The sequence below is a fragment of the Athene noctua genome, chromosome 16 (assembly GCF_965140245.1).
Source record: "Athene noctua chromosome 16, bAthNoc1.hap1.1, whole genome shotgun sequence".
Taxonomy (NCBI): Eukaryota; Metazoa; Chordata; class Aves; order Strigiformes; family Strigidae; genus Athene; species Athene noctua.
This window is the reverse complement of record NC_134052.1, coordinates 10,945,595-10,972,510: the sequence shown is the minus strand read 5'-3', so window position 1 is coordinate 10,972,510 and position 26,916 is coordinate 10,945,595. Positions and strand designations below refer to the sequence as shown.

General features: G+C 42.6%; 1 protein-coding gene across 3 annotated transcripts in view; it reads left to right on the top strand.

The window, feature by feature from the left end:
- Positions 1-25,198, top strand: part of BMP7 (bone morphogenetic protein 7) — a 47,081-nt gene extending 21,883 nt beyond the window's left edge. The window contains exons 2-7 of one of the 3 annotated variants that reach the window (XM_074919995.1): positions 2,750-2,942; positions 13,277-13,425; positions 18,178-18,375; positions 20,241-20,317; positions 20,966-21,076; positions 22,367-25,198. In XM_074919995.1, the coding sequence (XP_074776096.1) occupies positions 2,750-2,942; positions 13,277-13,425; positions 18,178-18,375; positions 20,241-20,317; positions 20,966-21,076; positions 22,367-22,516 (878 nt within the window). In that variant the 3' untranslated portion in view covers positions 22,517-25,198. Of the gene's footprint in view, positions 1-2,749; positions 2,943-13,276; positions 13,426-18,177; positions 18,411-20,240; positions 20,318-20,965; positions 21,077-22,366 lie in introns of all 3 variants that reach the window. The other 2 variants (XM_074919997.1, XM_074919998.1) reach the window with 2 other exon arrangements.
- The last annotated feature ends 1,718 nt before the right edge of the window (positions 25,199-26,916 follow it).

Genomic DNA, 26,916 nt, shown 5'->3' with positions numbered 1-26,916 from the left:
CTTACCTCGTGCTGTTGTGCTTAAGGTATTACTGGGGTCTACAAAAAGTGCACGATCATATATACTGTACCATATGTTCACAAACACCAACGCACAGCAGCATGAATTAAGGATAGGATTTCAACCTTCATAATGAAGAGTCTTGCTTTTATGAGTTGAAGTCAGACCCTTAACATTATTTTAACATAGATTTTGGTGTTTAATTATGTAATAAGATTTACTGCAGTCATCTAACAGATGTTGATTCAGGGTCAGTGTTTCTCATAAATTAGTTCTGAAAGGATTTGTTACTTCTGGGTCAGCAGATAGGTCCAGAGTGCAAAGAAAAAGAGGAAAAACAATAAACACTGAGTGGAAGGGTTTCTTGGGATTCTTTCTTCAGTTACATATCCACATATTTTCATGATCTTAATGACTATAGCCACAGGAATGTTTGCTTTAACACTAAAGATGGCTCAGCCCAGAACCCTATATCCAAACATCTGCAAAGCATGGGAAAGTTCAAACTTCGGGGCTCTTTATTTAATGACCCTGGCCGTTAATTTTTCATACTAATATGACACATTTTTTCTGGGACTCTGCAGTGGGAATCACTGTGAACTCTAGCAGCACCCAAAAAAGTTTCATCTTCGCGTGTTTGTTGTCAGAGTTTGTGTATGAAGCGCATCTACAGACTGGTGTTGGCTGATGTAGTTGTCATCACATACATACACTGAAAAGGTACACCCACCCTCCTTTGAAAATTCAGCTTTCCAGTGTGCAAATCACATTGGCACATCCTACTGCTAGACCTCTATAATACACCCTGCCAGTGATGTTATCCCTAATATAACTAAAACTACACAACATTATATTCATTCTTCTATAGTTGTGGTTAAAGGAGCTATTCCATATTAAAATATTTTTTCCTCCCCTCTGTAATTTAGGTGCAGACAAATTCCTTTGAGACGGAAATCATACTCTTCGTATCTTACTCTGCTGAGAATACTTTGGAGGAAAGAGGCACATTTAATAGCGAATAGTAAATTTAATAATTTAACAGGGCAGTTTTAGCCTACCAAATGTTTTACAAATGCTGATAAATATTCAGAGTATGACAGACAGTGATCTTCCTGAGGCTGTACAAGATGTTATAGCTAGAAGTGCAGCAATAACTTTGTTCATTCAGTGCTCAACCTATAAAACTATTTGTTGAATAGCCTTCATCTTGGAAAGTTTAGGGATTTCTACCTAAGAAACTTCTCTAAGATGAATCCCAGCTATTAGTAAGAGCTCTGAAGTATTTCCCTGAACAGCAATCACACAGTGGCAAACTGCAAGCCCTGGACTCCTTGCAAAAGTAATGTGCAAGAGGAGGAAGAGCCCGTGGCCAGCTGCTGAATCTTGGCCAGCAAAGCAGCGCTCAACCTGCTCCGTGTAAGCGCTTGGACACAGCCTGGTTCCTGGATGCTCCCCACACTCCATCCCTGCCACAGGGCAGGCCCTTGCCAGTGCTGATAGACATTTCTACAGTGCAGAGCTGTAAATTTAAATAGCACTTCCCAGGCGCAGGCTTGAAACTCCTCTTTTTCAGGAGTAATTCCATTTAAGTCAATGGATTTACACAATGGATTTACTGCTGCCAGAAGAGAATCAGGCCTGTAGAAAGACACACATTCTTTGCCAAGAAAATCTCAAAGCTAACTACTTGAATTGTGCAGTCGAGCTGCAGGGAGGTCAAGTGGACAGACGACAGGACTGGGACATACGGGAAGTCCCTGGTTCAAACCTCAGCTCTTAAAATGTTGTGCAGTGTGACCTCTGGTGAGTTAGTTCATCCCCTTATACCTCTGTTTCCCCATTTTCTTTTGTCCAACTTGTCTATTTAATTTGGAATTTGTTCCAAGAAGGGTGCCTCACTTTATGTGTTGGAATGGGGCACTGACACCTCGCGTCCCACTTGTTGGAGGACAGTCTTGAAGTCCTTGTTTCCTTGCCACGCTGACCCTCAGCTTCAATACACACAAGCAGTGTTACATGTGACCATCAGCTGCCCATCAGAAGACAGGCAGAGCTGTCACTCAGTGGGATAACACACCATCCTAACACTGGTGAGAACACTGGGAGGACTCCAGCCCTTCTTGTTATTTCACGGTCAGGGTTGGGAAGTGGAAGAAGGTCCTCACTTTGAACATGTGCTTCACAGCCCTGATCGCTAGAGATGCTTTAAAAAGAAAGCTTTGACCCTTTGCAGCGGGGCTGTGAGCTTGTGATGAATTCAGCTGGCACCAAATGTGGGTCACTGGCATGAAAAGCCTCAAGGACTGGAATTTGTGTATATATATGTGTGGGTATGCATGTGTGCTTGCAGTTTTCAGAAGCAGAGACAGGCCAAGAACCAGCACTCCTGAAAAGCCCCATCTGTTTCTTTCAGTGCCTTCCCACAGCAGCTTGGTCATTACCGGTGGCAAATGTCCAGAGTCACTTGTCAAGCCCGAAGCTGCCAAAAATCATTAAAACACAACGGTCACCCACACCCTGTACCAGCCAGCTGTAAAACTATTTCAAAGAGAGTCTGATAAACACATATATGCTTATAATAGCCCAGATAGTCATGTATTTCCTACATGCTTTAATGAACCAAACAACAGCATGAGATGCTGCAATCAGATATTCTTGCCCTTTTCTGTTGTGGCAACTCACAAGCTTGTTTGATGGCGAGGGGAAAGGGAACAAAGCAGGTGGCTAATGGGCTGTTTTTCTGTTTCAGTGGAGCATGACAGAGAGTTTCACCATCAGCGCTGCCACTACCGAGAGTTCAGGTTTGATCTCTCCAGAATTCCAGAGGGGGAAGCGGTGACGGCTGCCGAGTTCAGGATATATAAGGATTACATCCGTGAACGCTTTGATAATGAAACGTTCCAGATTAGTGTTTACCAAGTACTCCAGGAGCACCCAGGAAGGTGAGTGACCCACAGGGAAAGCGCAGTGAAAGCACAAGCACAGTATGTTCCTTCAGAGAGTTATGTCCGATACTGTTTGGAACACTGGTGCCAGCAAAAGTGTCTGAAGAGCTGGGTTTAGGCATCAGGGCTGTGCAGTGAAATCTCAGTCAGTGCTATTGCAGTGGGCACGTAGGTGCCATGTGTAGTCAGCCACTGAGGACATGAGGGGAAGGTGCCCCGTGAGCCTCCACTCGCCCCAAGGAGCATCCCAAGCACTGTCGCTCTTGCCCCTGGGAGCACACAGTAGCTGAGGACCCAACAAGCCTGGCCGTGTGCTAGTGCAAGAGAAGATCATAAAGTCAGAGTATTTCAAGATTTCTGGAAGACCTACCCTCTTCCTCCTGCCGCTTATGGATCCTGAGGTGGCAAAACCACATCTGAATACTTCCTTCCTAATTGTAGCTTAATTACTAGCCTCTACTACCGAAACAGTTTGAGATCCCTAATTAACAAAGACAGATTACACCATGCTTTTTATATTGACTGATTGTTTTGCATGTGCAAAACTACAAGATGAGCTATTAAATCCTTTCCAAGCAATTATTAATGTATGCCAAACTCCTTGACAAATCCTCCAGGGAACTTGAATAAGAACATATGTTCAGTTTTCTCATCTGTTTTTAGTTCCAATTAATCAGCAATCCCAAACCATTTATCAAAGGCACTTAGTTTCATTTGCACATATTTCTTTTACATACAAATTCTACCAAAAGTGAGATTGCATTTATTTACATGGAAAGTATTTACAGTCACATGCTAGTCAGAAGTTATTCTTTAGGACTAGTAAATGTGGGGTAGTAATGCTACAGCCCTAATTTAGGTTTATGAAAAGAGAAACACTAGGGATTTAAAAAAGGGAAAGTCCAAAAGGGTAAGAAAAAAAGAGCGTAATCAGGACTCTGGCTTTATATTTTTATAAGAACTAATAAAAATGCAGGAAAAAAATTGAAATACGACAGAAAACCTTATCAACATTTTTAAATGACGAGAATTTCAACCAGCTTTGTTGTATGGTAAAAGTATTTAACCACCAGTGTGTTTTCTTCCACGTCTGAAATTCCAATTTTATGGCTTAAAATCCATGGTTCTTTTGGCATTTCTAATGACACAATTATTTACAGGGTTTGGGGACTATGTTAATGTTAATCTATTTTTATCAAACAATCATAATTCAAACTATACATTTTAACCAGGCTTTCTTACAGGAGAAGGCAACAAGCCACAAACATGCATAGGACCCATTAGATGTCTTGCTTACCATAAGCATTTAAGTTTATTCCATCTTAGGCCCTTCCAGAGATGGAAGCCTTCCTTTGCTGTACTTCTTGAGTGGGTTATTTAGGTACAAGCTTGCAGGGATAACTTTTCACTCTTGGGAAGAGCAGAAACAAGAAATGTGTTGGCAGATGAAGAGGCCCTAACCAGTGTGTCAGGGCATTAGGGAATTGCCAGAAACCTGTTCTTGGACTGAATGTCCTTCCTCATCCGATGCCAGGGAAGTTCTCCTGCAGATCCTGATGAGTGAGGTAGATGCCCACTAAGAATCTTACTGACAGTGAGGGATGACATTTATTATCTTAACTTTACGATTATACACCCACAGGTTTGTTAAAACTATGTTTAAAGAGGGCTGCAAGGTACACACTGGGGATAGTTATGTGTGAAGCAGCAAGTCTGCGATCTGTCTCCTTCATAAATCCTTATTCCTAAAGGAAAAAAATGTATGCAAAGGTCAGGCATATACATGAACCACTGGCTGGAAGAGGTGAGAAATCTTGCTAATTATACAGATGTTCTAGCTACAAGATTAAATGTAATTTTACTGCATCATATTCACCACAGGAACACTTTTTAATGAGTGTTTGTGCATATTCACCCTTTGCATACATTTTGGCACAGGCAGTGGTGAGTTTTGAACAGCTTGTCCTGAAAAAATATTCCTGTTGGTTTGGATTGACCAAAGGTAGAAATATTGTCACTAGCATTTGTAAAAATATTTGCTCCTTTTCTGCATTTTTCCACTGACATTTTCCAACCAGCTCTGTCACAGACCAGTCATCCAAGTCAGTGTGTCATTGGGCAAGTGGAGAAAGAAAACAAACTCTCTCCAATGTTGATCAAAAAACACCCATTCACTTTGATGCTTCCTTGGCTGTTTGTCTCACCCTGAGCAGGCTGGAAAGTCAGACCCATCTGACGTTGTTAGCAACAAGAGCAAAACAAAGCCAAACCCTCCCCCCCACGCAGGAAAGAAAACCTTTGCTCACATTTGGCTTTGTAGATTCCTCTCCCTACAGCATGGCAGGTACAATGGCCAACAAAAAACCAAATGGTTTTCCCTCTCTCTGTGCTCTTACAAGAGAGCAGTGGGATCTCCCAGGAGATTGCTGGACTTGCCTTTTGGGATCAGAAACACCAGGTATTGTCCAGGCCTGTGCCCCCGCTGCTACGTGCAGCTCCTGTTTAAGTGCACCAAGGCACAGAAGCTCAGTGCCAGGCTCCCCAGAGGCAGCTGCAGCATCGTCTCTCCTTTGTAACACAGCAACACACAGCAGAGATCAGGACAGCTTCTAGGGCCACAAAACCAGCAGGGGATGCAGCTGGAAAGCCCAAGCAGAGGCTGACTGGAGATTTTTTTTCCTTTGAGAGTGAAGACACCATCGGATATGCTGAAGGCTTGATTTTCAGTTAAACCTCAGATGAGCCTCCAGTTTGGAGGGTGTGATGGTGTGCCCTCAGTTCAAATAAACCATAAGTACGAGCAGTTCAACAATTAATGACTTGCTTTACAAGTTCAGGCAGGTTGGCAGGTATCTCACCAGCAACATCTCTTGTCTGCAGTTTATTCTTAGTGACAAATACAGGCATAGGTCTTTCCAGACAAACAGCTGCACCCACAGCAGACTGTTTCTGAAATCCTGCCCTTCAATAGTACCAACATTTGAACACAGGGTGGAAGCTCTCCTCCATCTGCCTGTTCAGTCATGGGCAGATAGACAGCTAACAACCCTGACAGTAAAAATGAGAGCCCAGCTCTGTCCTTTGTAGCAGGCAGGATGCCGCTCTGGACTTAGACTTATAGAAATTATATCTTTGTCAGACTGAAAGTATTATTACAGATGTTTATAGGAAATCAGACTAAATGGTCAAATATTCTTTCTGGCCTTTCCAAATCTATGAATTCATTGCAAGGCAAGCTTTTCAAACTGGTAACATCGCCTTTCTAAAAGGCATGTACAGCATTCTTTAGGCACAAAGCATCAGTTATTCACTTTAAGGAAACAAGTACATTCATGAACAAAAATGTTCCTAATATCATAAAGACTGTGAAAACAGTTGATGCTTTGACTAATATAACATGTCTCAAAGCTTTTGTGTGCATAACTTAAAGTCCAGTGACTCATGTCCAACTTCTGTTTGGTCTTAGTGGTTCACTCACCCAAAAGCCTGGGAAAAAGTTTTATAAAGCCAGCGACTGGCTTGAGAAGGGTGATGAGCAGGAAGACATCATGTCCCTGTTTGTGGTCTCAAACTCTGCTAGTGAAAACTAAAGGTTGTCAGCAGGGAACCAGGTGCTGCTCAAGCCTCCATCTCCTCCCTCCTGGGTGCTGCGGGAAAGCAAAGCAGATTCCAGTGCTAGGGAACACACACCACAGGACACAAGGCTTGCCTCAAGGTGCTGAAGGTCATTTATCTCAGGTGCCTAAGCAGGGAACACATCTAAATAAAGCTTATGGATACAAGCCTGAGAAAAATGGACTTTGATACTTCTACAGTGGAATCATGAAATAGTTTGTGAACTACTTTGCAAAAGAAATAACCATTACCCTCAGACTCTCCACTGTTGTAAGCAATGGCCAAAGCAAGAACTTCAAAGGGACTTAAGTGCAAAGAGACATGCAGGTTTGTAGCGGGATTTCTAACAGCAGCTAAGCAGGCTGGACACCTAACTCCTATTGCAACTGATAGGAACTTGGGTATTTTCAGAAAGTACCCATGCAGTTCTGGGGTAGATTATCAGTTGGGGCATCATCCTCAATTTATTAACCTGAAGCTTCAGAAAAAATGCAGACTGTACAGCTTCCTTCAGTAGCAGAGCTTGATCCTGCCCATCTGTCTGCACCTCCAGAAGCTAAAATACCTCGTCCCAGAGTTACATCTCCGATTTCATTGGACCCAGCACTTGCACTGTGGAGTGAATCCCAACCCCTTTGAAGTCGATGGGAGTTTTGTTACTGGAGAAAATAAAGCCAGGTACTTGACCAGCCTTTGATAATTGAAATGTAGTTGCTACGTGTTCACTTTGTGGCCATTATGGATTTCACAGGCTTCAAAGGCAGCGAATGATTTGAACGCTCATGTTACCAGCCCTACAGAAAAATAAGATCTTGCATGATGCATTCCTGGGTTTGACTTGCAGCTGGAACACTTTAGTTTGTGCTTCAAATATACCACTTCTGCACCCAGATCAAACCTGACCCCCTTTCCAGACCCCTTTCTCCCGTTCATTGGAGTCTGTTTCCATGTTGTGGGTTGAAACATGTAATTCTAGTAACTAAGAAAGGCTTAGGCCCACCCACCCCGTGAAGCAGATGTGCCTTCTTTTTGGAGCTTTTTTAAGTACCAGCGTGATCATTCTAGGGATGGTGCACCAAAGAAGGGTTTGTTTTAATGTTGTGCCCCAGCACCATGGCAGCCTCTGCAAGTACAAACAGCATCTAGAAAGGCACTGACTAGCTTTGATAATTTTTTTTTTGTGACTTACCTGCAAGTCAGTTTACTCATTTTAGCAAGTAGTAGGGGAAATTTAGCATGGAAACCCTGTAGCTCTCCAAGAACAGAGCCGCATCTAGTTATCTCTTTCAGACCATTCCTAAAAGCCACTGCAGCCTGCAAAACCTCTGACAAATCTTGAACTCACTTAGCAAGGCACAACTCTTCACAGGCACTTGAGTAGCTACAGGAGGCATTCTGCATACCCCAGTGGGCTCTTGCTCAGCTCCGTGATGCAGTAACGAACAACGATTCAATGCTGAATAGAAACAGCTGTACTTAAAGTGTCAGAGATATGTATATAATCTCATTTCTCTCAGCACTGCCTTTACAAGAGGCTTCATAGTTAGGAAGCATGTTGCATCTCTCTGTAGCAAACTCTCACTGACACTTTTAATCAGTCTTTGTAACCTAGATCTTACCCTTCTCAAACACTACATAGGAAAGGGAACACGACTACTAGAAACACAAAACAGAATTAAGAACCTACTGAAATTTTAAAGTGAATTTGTGTTCTCCCAAGATTCACCAAAATTTACCCAGAACTGTTTCACTACCAGTACAGCCAGTTTTCAGACCAGTCCTTGGAAACCACCTCCAGCAAACTGTATTCCTGCTGTGGCCATCCCTTCACCTGGAGGAAACTCCAGGCTGTGTTTGGCTGGTGACTCCTCTCTGGGGGCACGGGGAGGGCTTTTATCAGTGGGGAGGAGAGGGAAGGATAAGCAGAGGAACCGGTATGCGGGGAAGGGAAGGTGTGGGAGGAGGGCTGCATCAGGTCTGTGTACAGAGGGTGTTGCAAACGTGCCAGGGAGAGGCCCAGGGAGATCCTGGGGCCCTCTCAAAGTAGGAAACTCTGAAAAATATTTTCCTAAGCTTGTCTTTGGACAGCTGCAGCTGACTTTAAGCAATGACACCAAGCAAACTGGAATCTGGATACTGCAGTTTTTCAATCCAAACAGATGTCTTCTAACCCCAGATCTCCTCTCACACTCCCAGGATGCCCTTTCTGCCTTCTCCTCCCTCCACCTGCTCAGACCTGGATATGAATTGCCCCTATTCCCCCATGCCAGCTCTGTCCTTGGGCTGCCTGTTAGTGAACTTGCTATTGTGCACCATGCCAGTGACCCCAACAGCCCCTCTAGGGTTAGAATACCAGTCGAGAGGATAGGATATGCTTCTGGTTTCGTGGCTGTGGTTTACATGCTGAGTTAAGAAGACATTTAACATATCCATGCTTCAGGTGTTTCCCACTTTAAAACAGAAGTGGGAGGGTTGACCCATATTTGTAAAACCATTCAAAGTCAGTTGCAAGGTGTCACAGCATGGTCGTTGTTTAAAACACCGTTAGGTCTGTAATTCCTCAAACTAGCAGGTAGGGATTAGAGCAGGGCAGTGGCAGGGAGGCCTCGGTGTGCTAGTTGGGCTGGCAGATTACCTGAACGCAGGCAGGGGACTGCAGGACCTGCTGGCAGTGGCTCTGGGCTGGCTGCTGCCAGGACACGGCCAGATGAGCCAGGGCTCCACGTCTGCTCCCATCCAGATCCGCCAGCGCATCACAGAAATCTGCTTGTCTTGCAATGTAATGAAAGCTGCCGAGAGTCACCTTCACTGATGCTGCCTGTCCTTCTTCACATTTATTTTTATCCCACTTGGAAGCGCTCATTAGCGTTTACTACCTCTTGTCAACCAGCAGCTTGAAATAACAGAGCTGGTGAGGAGGATGGGGAAAGTGAGTGAAGAAAACAGACACAAAAGCTGGGGCTGTTTGGTAAGAGGGCTACCCCATGGCAGTGTAGACCTTGTGTGCATCCTCCCCAGCCACCCTCACTTTGACAAGTTCACTAAGGAAATCTCATGGACCACACAGCAGTTATATGACCTGTAGAGGAATTTTTGGGAGTGTTTTCTAACAGGAGGCGACTTTCCTTTTTGGCATCCAGTGCCAGACACTACCAAAGCAATCAGTAGACAAGTGCCAACCTCCTGTCCTCATCTTAGGTTCCACTGACAGCCTGATGTTTGAGAAAACTGAGCTAAAAGTCCTGAGTTTTATCATTGCTAAAAGCTTTGACACTCCCACTGATGTCAGTACTTTGAACACTGAGATATTTTGATGTGGTCTCAACAAAACATACTTGTGGTCTGGATCCAGACTTCATAATTTATGTAACTCTAATCTAGACATTAATGTTTCCGTGTCCCAGCTTAATTTTCTGTAAAATGAGGATCATGTGCCTTTTCCTATCTCTTGGTCTGGTAAGGGGTTCAGTATAGTTTCTTGCATGCTCTGAAGTTCTCAAATGAAGGGACTGAATGCAGGGCCAAGGAGCCAGAGTGCTTTTCTGCCTCCTGGTTGCAGAGCTATTATTTATATCACTCCAAGAATGCTCTAATTATGTGTAGGTAAGGTACCAGGGAGTGAGATGTCCACTAGAAACCTTTTCCCTTTGTGCTTAGACCTTAATCTCCAAGCTAAAACCCAAACCAGTGACATTAGTTAGCACTATCTCATATGACAAATCATTAGATTTGAATCCTCACAGCAAATTTTTTTAAGTCTAAGCAGAATAAAATTCCTCTGCCATATTTAATATGTCTTGTCCAACAATGATATCTAAAGGGCTTGCTGTCTATTAGCTAGTTATTTAATGCTGTTTGCCGTAAGTCTTTGGAGAGCAGGGCATTTTACTTGAAGAGAGGCTGTTCTTTTTTAAAGAACAAGAGGTTTCTTTTCATGAGAACAGGCAACACAATCTCGGGAGCCTCCACTTGCAACACCAGTCAGGTTTTGCATCCCATGGCCACTGCTGGTGGGCCAGAATGGAAAGTGCTAATCCAGGAGTGCTTGAACTTCTCTAGAGAGCATCTGACACGGGGCCTTTTTGGGTCCAAATGTTCCATGTGTGTGTGGGAAGGACACTTCCCTTTAGTGGGTCCCTTTGATCTCTCTCACGTTGGGCTTCCCCTCCAGGCCTATTGTTTGCACATTGCTGTAACTACAGGAAAACAAACGCATTATACAATTTCCCAGACTGACTCACCCTGGTACTTGATGCCTCATGTTGTCTGGTTACCCCGATTGCATCATGTCAGCATGGGAAGCTTAAAGGCTGGTTTTTCTGAGTAATAATATTGCAGTTGAGCAGTAGCTAAAAACAAAAGTTATCATTATTGCTATTATCTTCAACCTGCAAACTATAAGGGAGAAAAACCAAGCAAGCCAAGTCCCTATTAACTAAACCTTGTGTGAATCATGAGTTCCAGTCAGGGGCCATGCTTAAATGATGCAGTATGTGAATATAAAAACCCTTTACTTCTGGAAACTTGGACTCAGCCATTGGAACGGGCCAATCCGTACTACTCCCTCGTCCCTGGCTCCTTTGGGATGCGTTTTGTTCAGCGTGTTGTAAACAGGGAAGGGCGGGAGGTGTCCATGCAACTGTGTCATGCACTGTGGGAACAGGGCGATTGCTTCTGGGTGGCGATGGAGCCCCAGGAAATTTGTCCCTTGGTTAGAGTTCAAGCATCCTACATTCCTGTAACTAACGTGTATGTTGAGGGAGGGGGTTATCTGTACTGTTCATGTTCAGCTGTCCTAGGTGCACCCAGCAAAGCTGAGCTCCAGAGGAGCTCCCAACACCTGGGTTAAGCCTCTCCATCGCTGCACCACGGCCCTTTCCTGAGCCACCCACTTTGGCTGCCCAAACATCTGTCAAAATAATCCCCATAGGATTCCCTACGCATTAGCAAGAAAGTGTTGCAGCAAGTTCAATTCTGATGTAGGGCTTCTTCCACAGACCAAAACTTTGCTTAAAAGAAAGCAAAACCCCCTCTCCCGTGCCTCCCTCCAAGGCAGGGACATGCTGAGCGAAGGGAGGAATTACAATTGTCATAATGCTGCACCTGCAAAACATCTTTTGCAAGCATCAGATCTTGCCTTCTCTTGCTGAATTGAGGTGACACAAAGTCCCTGCTTTCCCTCAGGCTGCACATGCAGCACTGACTGCACCCTCAGCAGCATTGGCTCTATCTACCTATTCAGCCGTGCTGTATCCAAAGGGTTCGGGCATTGGTGAAGAAATGAGAGAATCCTCCTCATATGCACCCTGGGCAATGTGCTCATGTGCTCTGCACGAGCTTATTTCAGAAGTTTAATATCAGGTAAGGCAACACAGATCCATAGGCGGTGACAGCTATTAGCTCACAGAGGAAAGCCATCATCTCTTACATGCTCTAGCCCACAAAGGTTGAAAGGAAAGCTAGATAGTAAAACACTGCAATAAAACTCCATTTCTGTTTTGAGTCATCTGCGTTGGACAAAAGCCTCTAGTTTCTTGGTATTGCACAGAGAAAAGAAAAGCTATGAGACAAAAGCCTGTATGACGACAGCACTTCTCAGATTCATTTCTGATCTCCTGATTATTTCGTGCAGACAAGAGGCACTGTGTAAACTAAGTTAAATATGTATATTTGCACTGACAAATCAAAAGTGACAAAATTAATAAGGCCTTCTTTAAGCTTTGAGGACATGATTAAAGGGTTTTCCAAGGATATTTCTTCATTCACAAGGATATAATTACACTTAAACAAGTTATCGTGTTTGCACACTGTAAGTACAAAAGCAGCTCTTACAGGACTTGTCTAGACACTTCCACCGTGTTTCTTTGTTCTTCTTGAAGTCATTTTTTATAAATGAACTGCACCACTATCCAATTTTTTCATCCAAATTTCATCTCTTTCTTAATTTCTGATAAAAAAAGATTATTTTCTTTACAGAACCTGTGTTTTCTCAAATTTTTATTTTACAGAAATTTGCCAGGAAACGTTTTGTAAATCCAGAATTATTTAATCCTTTTCAAATGCACAAAATCCTCTCTGTTTCAGATCTTTCTCATTTCTTGGTATTTGTTCTTCAACTGGAATAACTCAGCAGTGGCCTTTAAAAAAATTTAGCAATGAATTGAAAGAAAATTGCCACCCCAAATAATGCAGATCTGTGACTGTGCAGAGGGTTATTGCCTCTATCAATTACCTGTAACCTCAAATGAACAAATTTTAAAAACCATTTCATATGTTAATATATGCACACCAGTGTTCCAGCTGGCTTGCACCAATGCTACAATTATGCATAAAAGTCAGGAAATTATGTGTGGAAAGGATAATGAGCAGCATTGTCTGCCCAATTACCAAGTTTGCATATGCAAACAATAATTTTGCAAATCTGTGTCTGGCAAGCATTTTTTTCTGCAGTTGCATCAGCAGCTCTAAGGTTAACAGTAACAGCAAAGTAACCCAAAACCACCCCAATGCTGCTTGAACCCATCCTTCCTTTTTTGAAGAGAGGAAAAGCACTTCATCTGAAGGTGATTAGAGAGGAAAGCACGGCAGCCCAGCTCTGGCATCATCTGCCTGTTGCTGAAAGGCCGACCAAATGTGTTGCTTAAAGCATGTATGTGGATGCCTATAGAGACTCCTGGCAAGCCTGGGTAACTGGCAATGACGCTTCTTTTTTTCAGGGATTCAGATTTGTTCCTGCTCGACTCTCGAACAATCTGGGCCGCAGAAGAAGGGTGGCTGGTGTTTGACATTACTGCAACCAGTAATCACTGGGTGGTGAATCCCCAACACAATCTTGGCCTGCAGCTGTCTGTGGAAGGCATTGATGGTGAGTGTCAGACACCAACATCAATCAGTGAGTCTCGATTTCAGGTACACAATTCCCAGCCAACGGAAGCCTTAAGCATTCAGTACTCTTTCCTTTGAATAGGATTTCTTAGGCACGTTTTTCCTAAATTTGCCTAAGATAGAAATAATAAAAAAAATAATCTGTAGACATATTTCAAGTTAAGGATGTACTCAAATGCTGTAACAGATTGGTAACCTGTTTGCAGCCATTACGGTATTAGCTAGATACACATCCTCATCCAGGTACGTGTATGCTACTGGCTAATTTGCAGGTAGTGCAATCCAGTCAAGGAGAAAGGAAGAAACTTTGCTATGTGCAAAAAGACACAACTGAGTGATGTAGAAGGCTGGTGTTAATTGGCACAAAATCAAAAACCAGCTAGGATCCATTTTAATTTCCTTTGTGGCAGTAGAAATGACTAGTGAAGTCATGCCTGGTCTGGACTCCAAGGTCAGCAGTATGATTATGGTACAAACCTGTGAGGTTTGGGAATGGGTGGGAGGACCTGGCTCTGAAACTTCTCCAGAAAGGATGTGTTTAGAATCAGGCAGGGAGTTTTCCTAACCAGCTCTTAACTAAAAAGTTATCCTGCTTTGTCTTAAAGTTAAGATTCCTGATGCTTACTTGGAAACTTGTAAAGGAAACCAAAGTATCCTGGATGTTCATGTGGGTTCCCAGGACCTGGGACCATCTGGAACTGCCTGACTGCCCCACAGGAGAGGTTAAGCAAAACCCAGCTCAAAACTATTATAAATACTCTGAGTGTAGTTATCTAAGGACATACTTTCATTCTCCAGATATGCATCTATGATATCACTTGCTACTGGTTTTTATGCAACCCTCTGAACATTTTCAGTAAGTAGTATTTTGCATAAAGACTTTTTGCAAAGCAGTTAACAGACAACCTATGGAGAGGCATCTGTATGAAAGGATGTGAGACCTGTGCACCGAGAGGTGTATGGGTTTGTTTTAACCTACTCTTTCCAAGCAAATACAGAAACCCAAACACAGATACAAAGGAGGAGCTTCACCATGGAAGTTACTAGTTCTCCACCCCAATAACAGATGCCTTTTGCCATCTTTGTATAAAGATTAAAATTCAGCCTGATTTACAAGTTAATCTTACCTCTTAAAGGTAAAACAGTAAGGCAAATTAACAGCCAAGATGAGCTTAACCCATTTTCAAACATTTGCCCATGTTTTAGGTTTCCAGTTTGCCTCCTAAATGAAATACTTGGAAGTACAGAAGTTGTATTCATGGTCATGACACATTTGTTCAATTATGGTTCACATACAGGAAAACCATCAAGACCCAGCCCAGGGTCCACAGAAAAGCAATAGTTAGAAGTAGGCTTGATATCTCTAAACACCACGGATACTACAGTCTCACACGCTCTTTTTCCGATAAAGTGTTCTTACCGGTCTGTCCTCCCCTACCCTCTCCTAGTGATTTTACAACAAAAGTCAATCCTGTTTTTCAGCATTAAGGAGAAAGGCAGCTGATTTATGAATATGTTCCAAACTTCAGTGGAGACTTTTCAGGATTCTGCATCCAAGGAAATGCTGCAACTCTGCACACACTTACAGTACCTCTGCTCTGCTGGAGCAATTAGAAATGGATCTTTGGAAGCATACAGCCAGATCTATCACAGAGAGAGCTTTCAAAGACAGAAATTCTCATGTTCAGTGATAAGTGCATTCTTATTTGTAACCCAACTCAATGAAAATTAGGAATCCGATTTCTTTTTGCACACCTGAGAAAACTAGCTGTTTGTATATGATTTCAGCCCTTTGCAAAGTAAGTTGCTGCCTTCTCGAAATATATTAACAAAATACTTTAATCAGCGTGTCATTAAAGTTAGAAAAGCCAAGTGCAGTGTTTAAAAAGTAAATACAGAGATACAGAACCCAATTGTCTGCTTGACTTCTATAACCAAGTTCCCTGGCAGCACACCTTTGCACTCACAGTTCTCCACCATACATGTGAATTTTAATTTCTATTTTGAATGGCAAGAACATGTCCTCCTTTGCTCCCCAAGTTTCATTTTGGATTTAGACCAACCATGTGCAGTAACAAGAAAGTTGCTTTTACACCTGGACCTCATATGAAAATCATATGCTGCAAACACAGCAGGATTTTGATGCAACACTATATGCTTGGGCAATCCCCAAAGCTGTAAGTGAATTAGAAAAAAAACACCAGTTTTCCTTATATCTGTCATTACATATAGGGATCTGTAATCATGAAGCCAATACAGTCTATTTAAAAAAATTATGACATCACAAGCACTGTCCAGATGAAATTATACAAAAGAAATTAAACTGATTTTTGTATTTCATTATAGTCTTGCCAAATAAGTCTATTAACATGTATAACTATGGTGGAATCAAAGGGTATTTGTTTTCAAAAATGGGGATTGGCTCAAGCAGCAAGCAGAAGAAATGCTGGAGTGGCTCAGTAGCCATCAGCGAGCTCTCAGCCCAGCACTGACACGCCTTGCTCGGCAGCAGCACATGGGAACAGCAGCTTCCCACCAAGTGTAACTTAGTTTATTACCTAAGATCCCATTTTAGACAGTATTAAAAAAGAAGCCTCATAAAAGCAGATAAAGCTGTGCCCTCTGGTTCAAGGGCAAAACTTTAGTTCTTTTGGGAGAAGTTTATCATTGTCTAATGGTGACTATTATGCTTAACCTTGCTTTCTACATGTATAGGAAAGTTAGAAAGTGGATTTTCCCCATCTTTATTAAAAAGAAATATGCTGCTTCGCATACAGAGCATTACTTGCCTTTTTTTCCCCTAAGGAAACACTACCACCATACTGATCTTGAACATGACATGTTGGCGTTACATGAGAAATTCATTGGTCAAATGCTGCTTATTGCTCTACTAATGTAAATCCATTAAACGTGTCAGTGTGAAGCTGTGTCCCCTCACTGCATACTGCTGACCTACGCTCTAGAGATACAGTAACGGTGAAATAATTTACACTGGAAAAACCACAGCCATACATATACTTGCTAGTTGAAACAGCTTTGGGAAGCAGAAAGACTCCTCTGAAGGGCCAGGAAAAGCCATAGGAGCAGTGTTCAGTGAGCTCTAACTCCTGCAGCTGAGCTAGTTTTCAGGAAATAAGGCTTTGATCCGGCAAAGCCCGAGCACAAGCAAAACTACTTGTGTATTTAGCATTAGCTACTTGCTTAAGCACTTTGAGGGCTCAGACTCAAATGTTTAAAATGAAAACCATTCAGACAAGTTTCCGGGAAGTAGCTTAAGCAGAAGGTGAAGAAGTTGTTGATGTGTGTCCACATATAAATCTACGTACGTGAGTTTTCGCATTTGCTATTTTCGCCAAAGCTTTTCCTGTCCCAAGATTAGTTTGTTTTATCTAGTTTGCAAGGCCTGGCCATGCTGCGCAGTTGTCCCACTGCCAAGCTCCCATTAAAACACTTCTTGAGCCAGTCCTCTCCACAAATCCCATATATTGCAGCCTGGGACTTGCTGGCTGAGCTGCACACTTTTGGAAAAATAGAAAATGGACTCCAGCCGAGGCTGGTCCATTGCTTGGCCTCAAGCTTTGAGTGCAGCGCCCTTTTTCTGGGTCTGTCACATTTACCAATCTTTTGGCCACGTGCAAGAGCAAAGATGGAAACAATTCCATAGAGACAGTAATTTCTAAGCCTTAGCATTTACTTTACTCATCTCAAAAACAGCAGTTATAGAATATTACCTAGAAATACTGCAGGTTAGCAGCTTCTTTTCACCTGGTAGTAAGAAACTAGTAAGATAAAGGCATTTTTGTCAGTGGAGTGTAGAGCCCCTCACCTGCTCTCCCCAGCCAGGCTGCCTTTCAGGGCTTCTCTAGGAAAGTGTCAGCTGTCCTTTGGCATATTCGATTTGTGGCTGACAAGTCCCAGATCTGTCTTAGCAAAAGGATCTCAAAAGCCATTAACATAACTTTGACTTAGCAGCAGTACTCAGTAGCTTGGAACAGAATAATTTTGGATATCACCCCTGCATTTCTCAACAGCACCCGGACACCCAGAGGCAACAGGAAGAAATATCCCACTGCTACCCCCACCTTGTGGTTTTTGTAAATAATTTATTTAATTCTACAGAGAAACCACCTAATCATCTTTTACCAAAAATCAAATTATTTTAAAAGCCCAGGATGAAGGAAGCATGAACAGTAATCAACAGTTCTGCAAAATTCACAGCACTGCTGTACCTGATATATAGCAATAAGCAAAATGTCTCTAAACATCTGAACTATTTGTTTTATTCAGCTATGGTATATCTGGAACTCTGTCAGCATTTCATACAAGGCATTTTTATTTTAAGTTAATAACCTTCCATTGGGAATTTAGTGTTCCTATGGGCAGAGTTTTATGGGTCCTTTTATAGGATCACTTCAAATTACAGGTTGGTGAACTTAAAGAAACCCCTCTAAAGAATGCAGGAAAAGTTAATGCTAAGCGGATTTAGGGTAAAATAATTATATGTAGGACTATTTTATGTAACTTTTACACGCAGATATAAAATGAAGTTAGCTGTGCTGAGCTGCTCTTGTCAGAAGCAGCTTTGCCGACTAAGTCCAGGCCCTTGGTGGATCAGCACATACAGACATGGCTAGGAATCACCCTGACCAGCCAGCAGCTCTCCTCCTTGTTGTCTGCTACGCCTGCTGAAAAGTTACTGCAGGCCCTCTTACCAGTCCATTCTGTTATTAAGGGCAAAGCATCAATCCCAAACTGGCGGGTCTTATCGGAAGGCACGGCCCACAGAACAAGCAGCCATTCACGGTAGCCTTCTTCAAAGCCACCGAGGTTCATCTCCGCAGTATTCGCTCCACAGGAGGGAAGCAAAGGAGCCAGAATCGATCAAAAACACCAAAGAACCAGGAAGCTTTCCGGGTGTCGAACATTGCAGGTACAGTGTGGGTTGCTGACGTGGTGTATCTGGGCGTGGGATAATGTGGGAACAGTTTCTCACACAGTCAGTCTGTTTTCTCGTCTCTTTGGTCTACCACTAGTGTTCAGTTGCTGGTTTGAAACTACTTGGGATTAGGGATTATTCCAAAAAAAGTTAGAAAAATAATGTTTATTGGAAACAATGTTAAACTGAGGGATTTCTTAATCCAGTTTAAAAAAAGAAAAAAGCACCTAACCAGAAAGTCTGCCTTTTTTCACACATAAAACAAATTCTCATTTTTAAATGTAATTACATATTACATTAAATAAAATTACATTAAAGCAATAAGAGAGCAAAATGATTAATATATTTCAGTGGATCAGAATCAAAACGCTGTAGATTTTCACATTTTGTGATTTTAAGTTTAGCTCCCAAAACGATTAGTAGTCCCAAAAGTTTTGCCTGGAAGAGGAAAACCCAGTTGTTGTTCAGGATAACTGCAGCTGTTTGGGGGGGAGCTGTGCCTCCTAATATGGAAAACCCCATCAGGCATTTGAAATAGAAACGTGGCTTAATGATGAGATACCTCAGAATAACGGGCCCTTGGTGACCTTCCCAGCAGGAACCGCAGCGCAGGGCTTGCTCTGCTGAGGGCAGTGGCAGATTCGAGCTCTATTTCTGTGAGCACTTCACTGAATGGAGGGAGAGCTTGCCAGAGCTGGAAGGCAGAGGACAGCATAGGACACTATCACCATCTGCAACTCACCTTTGCCTTGGGTTGCTTGGGATTACCTGCAAGGCTATGGGAGAACTCTCTCCCATCAGAGTTAGTGCAGCTTCCCTGTATTTAATCAGGTTAATCCTGTCCTAGAACTAATGATGTTTTTCTGCAGCCGTGGTGACAGGTGTGGCTTCTCTGACCTGCCCACATGTAGGTATTTTTGTACCTCTCACACAAAACCCAAGAGTCTTAAAATGGTTTTCCATAGCTTATGTTTCCAAGGTCTGGGTTTTGCAGTTGCCTGAGCATAGATGGTCTGCAGTTTTAATTGTGCATTTTTATCATCTATTTGCTGTATAAATTCAATTTTTAAAGGATGGGTAGTGGACAGAAGAATTTCTTACTTGTGCGAGTATGTTAGAAAAGTCCCTGTAACCAGTGTCCTGCTTCCAGCTTGCAGATGCCATATTGAGTTAGCTTCCAATGACAAGAGTTGAATAAGTATTTTCGGGTACTTCTACTTGGTCTCCACCTCAGGCTGTATGTTGAGGATGGACGCAACTACCGTAACTATCAGTGCATTTTCACAGCTCTGTGATTCAGACCCATGCTTTATTCTTTGTCTGTAGCATTGTCACCCAGTGTGAGAAGTCTGTAATCTGGATCCAGCTGCACTGGATAATTCCACATTATCTTAATGTCATATGTTGCTTTTGTAGGCCTGAAGGTGCAACCATCACCAGTAACAGAGGTGATTCAAAGGCAGGAATTTAGAAAATAGGTAAAGGGTGCCTTTATTACTCCTTTCACAGTTTCTCCTTTTAAATAATAGGCAATAATCAGAGAGATCTGCTTTTTGCTAATAGGAGGTCAGAGGAAGCCCAGGGGGAAAAAAAAGGCAAAAAAGCTATTTTCTCAGGCCTTTTTTGGCTTTGCATAGAAAGCCAGAGGGTCATTTCATATGTATTGAACCCAGCCATTATTTTATGACTAAAACTGAAAACATTAAAAAAGCACCCCACAAGTGCAGCAGATGAGCAGTGCTGCCTCAGTCCCTGTTGGGGCACTGCTGAGGGCTGTGGGTGCTGGGGCACGCCGCGAGCGTGGGGCAGCCCAGCCCTATGGCAGCCCGGCCTTATGGCCACCCATTGTCCCCATGCAGAGAACAGCAGCAGCGACCAGCGACAAGCCTGCAAGAAGCATGAGCTCTACGTCAGCTTCAGGGACCTAGGATGGCAGGTAAGGGCTGCGCGTGACTGGGGTGGGAGCTGGGGTACCTTTGCACATCGCTTACTGAGCTGCAATAGTGATGTCAAGCAAATAACTGGATTCTTTTTTTTATCCCAAAGGGGAAAAATTATGTATTGCCTTTAGCATGCTTAAGAAGTGCTTCTGCAAAGTTAGGGTATAGAAATAATTAGTGTGAGACTGGCTAGAAACTCACACTTGGGTCTTTTTGAGAAGCTGTGGCCCTGAATTTCCTCTGGCAGGGCTGAACACACATACGGCTCTTCATCTTCATCTATCAATTCTTTTAAACCTGGTTAAGGACATTCTGATTTGAGAGCTTATACCTGCATTACAGTGATGGGTGAAGCGATCCTTGTTGGACAGCACACTGCTGAGTAGATAAACAACTAAACCCTGAAGTTCAGCTACTCTGTGGACATGTTTGCAAAGCAGGATATGTCAATCCAGGAAAAGCAGCCACTTTAGAGGTGTATAAAATAGCATTAGAAAGGTCCGGGTACCAGATTTTTATTTTGCAGGCCACTCTAATTGTATGTGGATGTATGAATTGATAGATTTATGTGCTGTTTTACTTTTTGTTTCACTGCACAATATTTCTGTCTTTTTCCACAATTTAATGGCTTCAATTTAATCAAGGACTGGATCATCGCTCCGGAGGGCTATGCTGCATATTACTGTGAAGGAGAATGTGCTTTCCCGTTGAATTCATACATGAATGCTACAAATCATGCCATTGTACAGACACTGGTAGGTGCACTGTAGCTCCTAGTACAGTTATATCTGATAGGTGTTACTCAGAAATAAGTTTATACACAAAAAATATCTCTAAGCTAACAAGAGAAATAAGGTCTGCATTAGCTCATTAAGATGCCTGCAGCATTTGGCTCAACATGTCTAGCCAAGTGGCCTGAATTAATAGTTGGCTAGGAATTACCCTGCCTTTGCTGCAAGCACTGACATGCTCTCTCTAGTTTAAAAGGGCCCTATGATAGGCATCTTAATGGTGGTGCAGTCCCACTGCATGGGAAGGAAAGAGCAGGACATGAGCCCCACTATCAGCATCTCTTGGAAAAACTCTGTGAGGATCCACTGTATAGTGCCACCAAAAGCGGGTCTGGGGGCAGACTGAGGAATGGGTCAGTGAATTCCAAAATTACACAGGCCAGCTGCTCTGTGTATTTGTTTTAAGAAACTGTACAGAGATGTCCAGATGGGAGCCCTGAGCTGGCGTGTCATGACGCCACGCCTGTGCTCGTGGGACTGTTGGCTGGGGGCCACCCAGCCCCAGCTGTGTCACCAAAGCCAGTGCACTATGGCTCTTGGCCTGGTGGTCCCAAACACCCTGGCTGAGCAGCACCTCAGCCACCCTGCCTGGATGCCCTCTCCTACCCAACTTGGGCCCAGCTTAACAGCCTGGGCCCCCTGCACACAGCTGCAGGGCACAAGGAGGCTCACTGCACCTTTGCATCTACATCCCATGCCCTGTGCACATCTAAGGACAACACTGCAAAAAAGTATTAGGGAAACAAGAAGCATCTCCATTTCCAAGGGAAGAAATATCTGCGGTTTTCTCCTGGTAGATTGCTTTTTATATGCTTCTTCCCCTCTCTCCTCGGAGGTCCCTCAGCAGGAGCACAGGGGACCTGGAGCCCCTGGCCCCAGCCAGGTCTCAGTGCTGCCAGCTGCAGGGACAGGGGTCTCTGCCCAGGGCTGATGGGATTTCTCACAAAACCTCGCCTGCACATCCAACAGAGTTTACCATAACTGGTACACTTCTGCAGAACGTTGACTGCTCTGACAAACGGGAATTTTCTAATGAAAGCCTGCCTCGCTGAAAGATTTCCAACTAGATCTGACTTGGGTGCGTGCGTCAGCCTCTGTACATGCAGGGGACATCAAGACATTTGTACACAAAGCCAGGTGTTCGAAACATGTCCAAATGAGTGTATGGGACAGACAAAGTTGCCAGGGAGAGAAAAATATGGGGGAGGAGAAGGGAAAAGTAAATCTTAACATGCTTCTACTTTCATCCCCCAGGTTCACTTTATAAACCCAGAGACTGTGCCGAAACCCTGCTGTGCTCCTACACAACTCAATGCCATCTCAGTGCTCTATTTTGATGACAGCTCCAATGTTATCTTAAAAAAATACAGGAACATGGTGGTACGAGCATGTGGCTGTCATTAGATTTGTAGGAAAGAAAAAAAAAGTTATTTGTAAAGTGTGGTTTTGTATGGCTGTATGGGGGAGGGGAAAAGGTTAGTGCTCCAGCAACGGGTTTAAAAAAAATCTCAAACAGTTTTTAGGACTGGGCTTCTGAAAGTTCAGACAATGGAACAGTTTCTGGATCTAAGTGGCATTTGAACACATTTTGTTTTAGTTTATTACAGACAATGAGCTTGTAAACTGAAACAAGCCAGAGAAACCATTTAAAACCAAATCTGCCTACAAAATTGGCTCCTACAATACATACTTTTGCAAATGAGTCTTTCTGAAGATTGCAAACTCACCAGTGTTGAATGTGAGTTAAAAAATAGTAATCTATCCAAGGTGAGAATGTGCTGTGACTAATAAGCATGTGTAGTTCCTGTAATGCAGTTTGCAATAAAATAAGTGAACAAAATATACCTGGAGTGAACAGGTATTTTGTTAGAGAATTATTACTTCCATCCCTCTGTTTTCTTCAATTTCATAAGCAAAAACAAAGATTAATTACATGCAACTTTCAGTTTTAAACTACAGTAGCAAAAGCTATGTCTGGATTGATGCAAATTCAAGGGACAGATCAGTCTAAGGAAAAAGAAAAAAGAATTTTCTAATTGGCAAGCAAAAGAACTGAAGAAATAATTCCAAAGAGCAAGACTTTTGGGGGTATAATTTTTTCTGTCAACAGGGAAGGAAATTTCCTCTAGGAAGAATTTGAGTTTGCTATGAACTTGAAACAGGAAAGCAGCAAAATGTTAAGCAGAGATTAAACCTAACATTAACGTTTAGCTGGGGTGTCCTAAGCAATTATGGAGTTGTGAAAGCCCGCTTAAGATCCTGCTCCTGTTTGGAAAACGTCCATTGACTTCACTGACAGAACAAGTTTCAACACTTTTTTGAAAACACGGAGGCTCAAGTGCAAAAGGTGCTGTGAGCTGGGACATACACCCAGCACCACACAGACTCCGCTAGAAACAAGCTAGGAAACCTTACTTCCCAGAGTCGGGGTTTGCGATGAAACCCCTGCTCTATTATTGGCTTCACCTCTTAAAAAAAAAAAATCCCTTTCAAGAGCCACACCAACAAGCTGGAACCAGGAACAAGAAAACATCCCCTCCAGGCTTTTCTTTTTCCTTCTTTTAAAGTCACAGGTTACACAAACATCACACTTATGTAATTAAAACTCAGTTAAAGTTGTTGTGAAGAAGAATACAAAGTAGCGGTAACCAATCACAAACCGATTCAACCCTTTGGCATACCTTGCGATTAAAAAAGTAGGATTGACATAAATTTCACCAGGGAGATAAATAAGAAAATTCTGTCCAATAAAACACCAGGTCCACAGCACACCCAGCTCTAAATCTCCAAACTTCAAAAACCTAAACCTCCAACAGATGGATCCAGAACATAATAAATCCTTGGGGAAGGTTCTCTCTGCTCAGTGAGCGGACAGGGCGATGCAGCTGCAGTGGGAACTTGGCTCCGTAACTTGCCTTAGAGGAGAGTTAGAGAAAGAAGATAAATTGAACGCAACCGCCCGATTCTGGAAATCACTCACTGCTCTTCTTCCTTTAAGTCACAGATCAAATCCAGACCAGATGCCTCACTTTAAAAAGAATAAGCAAAGGAAGAAAAATACTGTCTATGAAATAAATTGGAAACTTGTTTCTGATGATCTAATTCTAATCTTTAAGTCAACTGGTGTTTTCCCAGCAGTTTTCTCAGTAGCAGGATTAGGCTTATGGGAAAGTGCAAGTCTCTCCATGACATCGGTAGGTTTTGGACTGGGGCCTCGGTGAGCAGTTGCCACATTGCCAGATGTGCCTGGCTTCCAACCCAGGCACCTCAAACATCTGCAGCACCAGCCTGGCCGTGGCACACACACACTCCGCAAGTGCGACTCCAGAAAACTTCCTAACTGCCCCCAGGTGAGGCTTTGGCCACACACAGCCAAATGGCAGGACAACAGCTGAAGCCAAAAGACCATCTCTCCCCGGAGCCTGCCGACAAGACCATCTACGATAAACAGCTAAAACTGCCCTCGGTGCGTCTCTTATTTGGAGTGAGGTATTGAAATCACACAGATGGGAAGTGTCTTTTGACATTGTATACCTATATACACCAGTGCTTCTGTAAACCTCCTAAAGGAACTTGGGGCACTGCCTAGAAAGTTAAGAGCTAATCATGCCTAAACTTCCACTATTTAGTAGTCAAGGATTAGTTTTTCTTGCGGGTGTTTCAGTGTTGGTGGTCACTGCGTTGGTGTATTGCATTTTTAACTTGGACCACGGTATCTTCTGTATAGGTTTCATATATTAAATATTATGTGGGATTGTTTCTGTTTTGGGTTTGGGTTTTTTTTTTTTTAAGCATAAGAACAGGATTTCTGTTGCTAGGCTCAACATCAGCTTCACTGTTTGTACATTTTTATGTAAATAGTTGTCACAAGTGGAAGAAGAATTATTTATTTCCATCTCTGAATTCCTTTTCAATCACATCCAGGAAAAATTATTCTCGGTTCCTAAACACATTTGTTTCCTTATTTAAGAAGATATTTATTAACAGTTGGCAAAAATGCATACACGTTTCTGGTTCTTTTCATAGAGCAGTTGTCAGAAGCCTTTTGTACAAACTAGTAAAATAAATCATTGCAACTTTACAAAAGATATCCCAACAACATTGTGTGTCTGTGTGGTTATTCTCCCTGTATTCAAAGAACCTTTTTGTCTGGGCAATATTTTATCTTGAGCCTCTGTTTTCATGTAGATCAGTCTCTGTGTATGGGCATAATTGGCACATGTTGCTATTTGGTGTGACTCCTTCAGTCTAAATACAACAGAGAGGGAAGAACACAGAAAAATATGAATATGTTTTGCAGACTGCACTGCAAAGATCCATGATTGAATTATAGTGCAGCTGTCAGCAGCTGTTTCAAAGAAGCAGGGGGTAAATTAGTTCTGTTTACTGCTAACATAGTTCAGAGATTTAGTCATCCCAATAAAATTATAGAGGCACAAGAAAGGAAAAAAGAAACTCCAAAGGAACATCAGCCAAGAAGCTGACATTTTCTAATTTAGATTGTTTTAGCATATTTCAGAGATGCTGCTGGCATGAGGTTTCCTACTGTGGATACCACACCGCATTGCTATGGAGGCAGCTGAAAAAAAATAATGGTCTAAATCCCTGTATTAACTAAACATTATATCTTCAGGGCATAACAGCAATTTTGGGGTTCTGTACTTTGAACTGTGAGCAGAGTTGTGCCAGTTTGTGTAGATGTATTTGCTGATTCAGAGGCTTAAATCACCAGCATTTTGGTGTTAAACTACTATTTTTCACAAGCAATTACAAATTCATAAGTAAATTTGCTTCACGCACTGATCTGAAGTCCAGCAAAGCATCTTGGAAAGACCTCTACTGACCTAAACTGATGCCTACTCAGCTTTTGTATGCCTAGACTAATTTTAGAAAGAGGATCCTCTGGTATTTCTCAGTATGGTCCCAATTCTCTTCATTTAGACACAGTGTAAGTCAGAGGTGGTTCCAGCTAAGGGAGGAAATAAAAAAACAACCAAATTAAATCATCCTGCTTTACAGTGCCAGTCTTGCAGCCAACAGAAGCTTTACCACTAACTTCAACACATCCAGCCTTATATCATGAAATATCGGTTGGTTTCCAGCTCTGCCACAAACACACACAACTTGCTGGATATGCTTCGTAGCAGCTTTTCCAGCCTGGGAGCCAAAACTCCGTTCCCGAGCTGGTTGCAGCCTCCCCTCGGTCCGCAGCGCTACTGTGGCTTTGTCTCCTCATCTACTGTTCTGGAAGAGGAATTCTTGACTTGAATACGTATGCTGCCATAAACTGGCAGGGCCATAAAGCTCTAGTGAACCAGCTTCAAAACAGCTAGATTTATCTGAGTAATGACATATTAAAGCACATTTAAAACATTTTATAGATCGGTTATTTTAACTTCCTTTCAGGCCAAACTCTGAGGATGTTATGTTTGCTTAATTGAGCCATTTCAGATCTGTTCCAGTACTGACAATAGGATCCTTTTTTCCCTGCACAGGAAACTGCCTCCATTGCTGCCAATGTTCATATAATAAAAGATAATTATTTAAGTAAGCCTTAGTACAATCTTAAGATTTCTGATTTTTTAATAGAAGTGTCAGCTGTAAAGCCTAAAACCAGAAAGGGAGAGCAGATCTTGCACAAGCACAGCTCAGCAGCATTGCCAAGGACCACGGGATTTCCTCTGCTGCTCTATTCAATCCTTTCAGCTCCATCCGCAATAGGAACAGACACTTTCTGGATAACTAAAACCAAAAAGACTCATCTTTTGAGTTCAGAATTTGCATCCTCTACATGTTTCCATCCA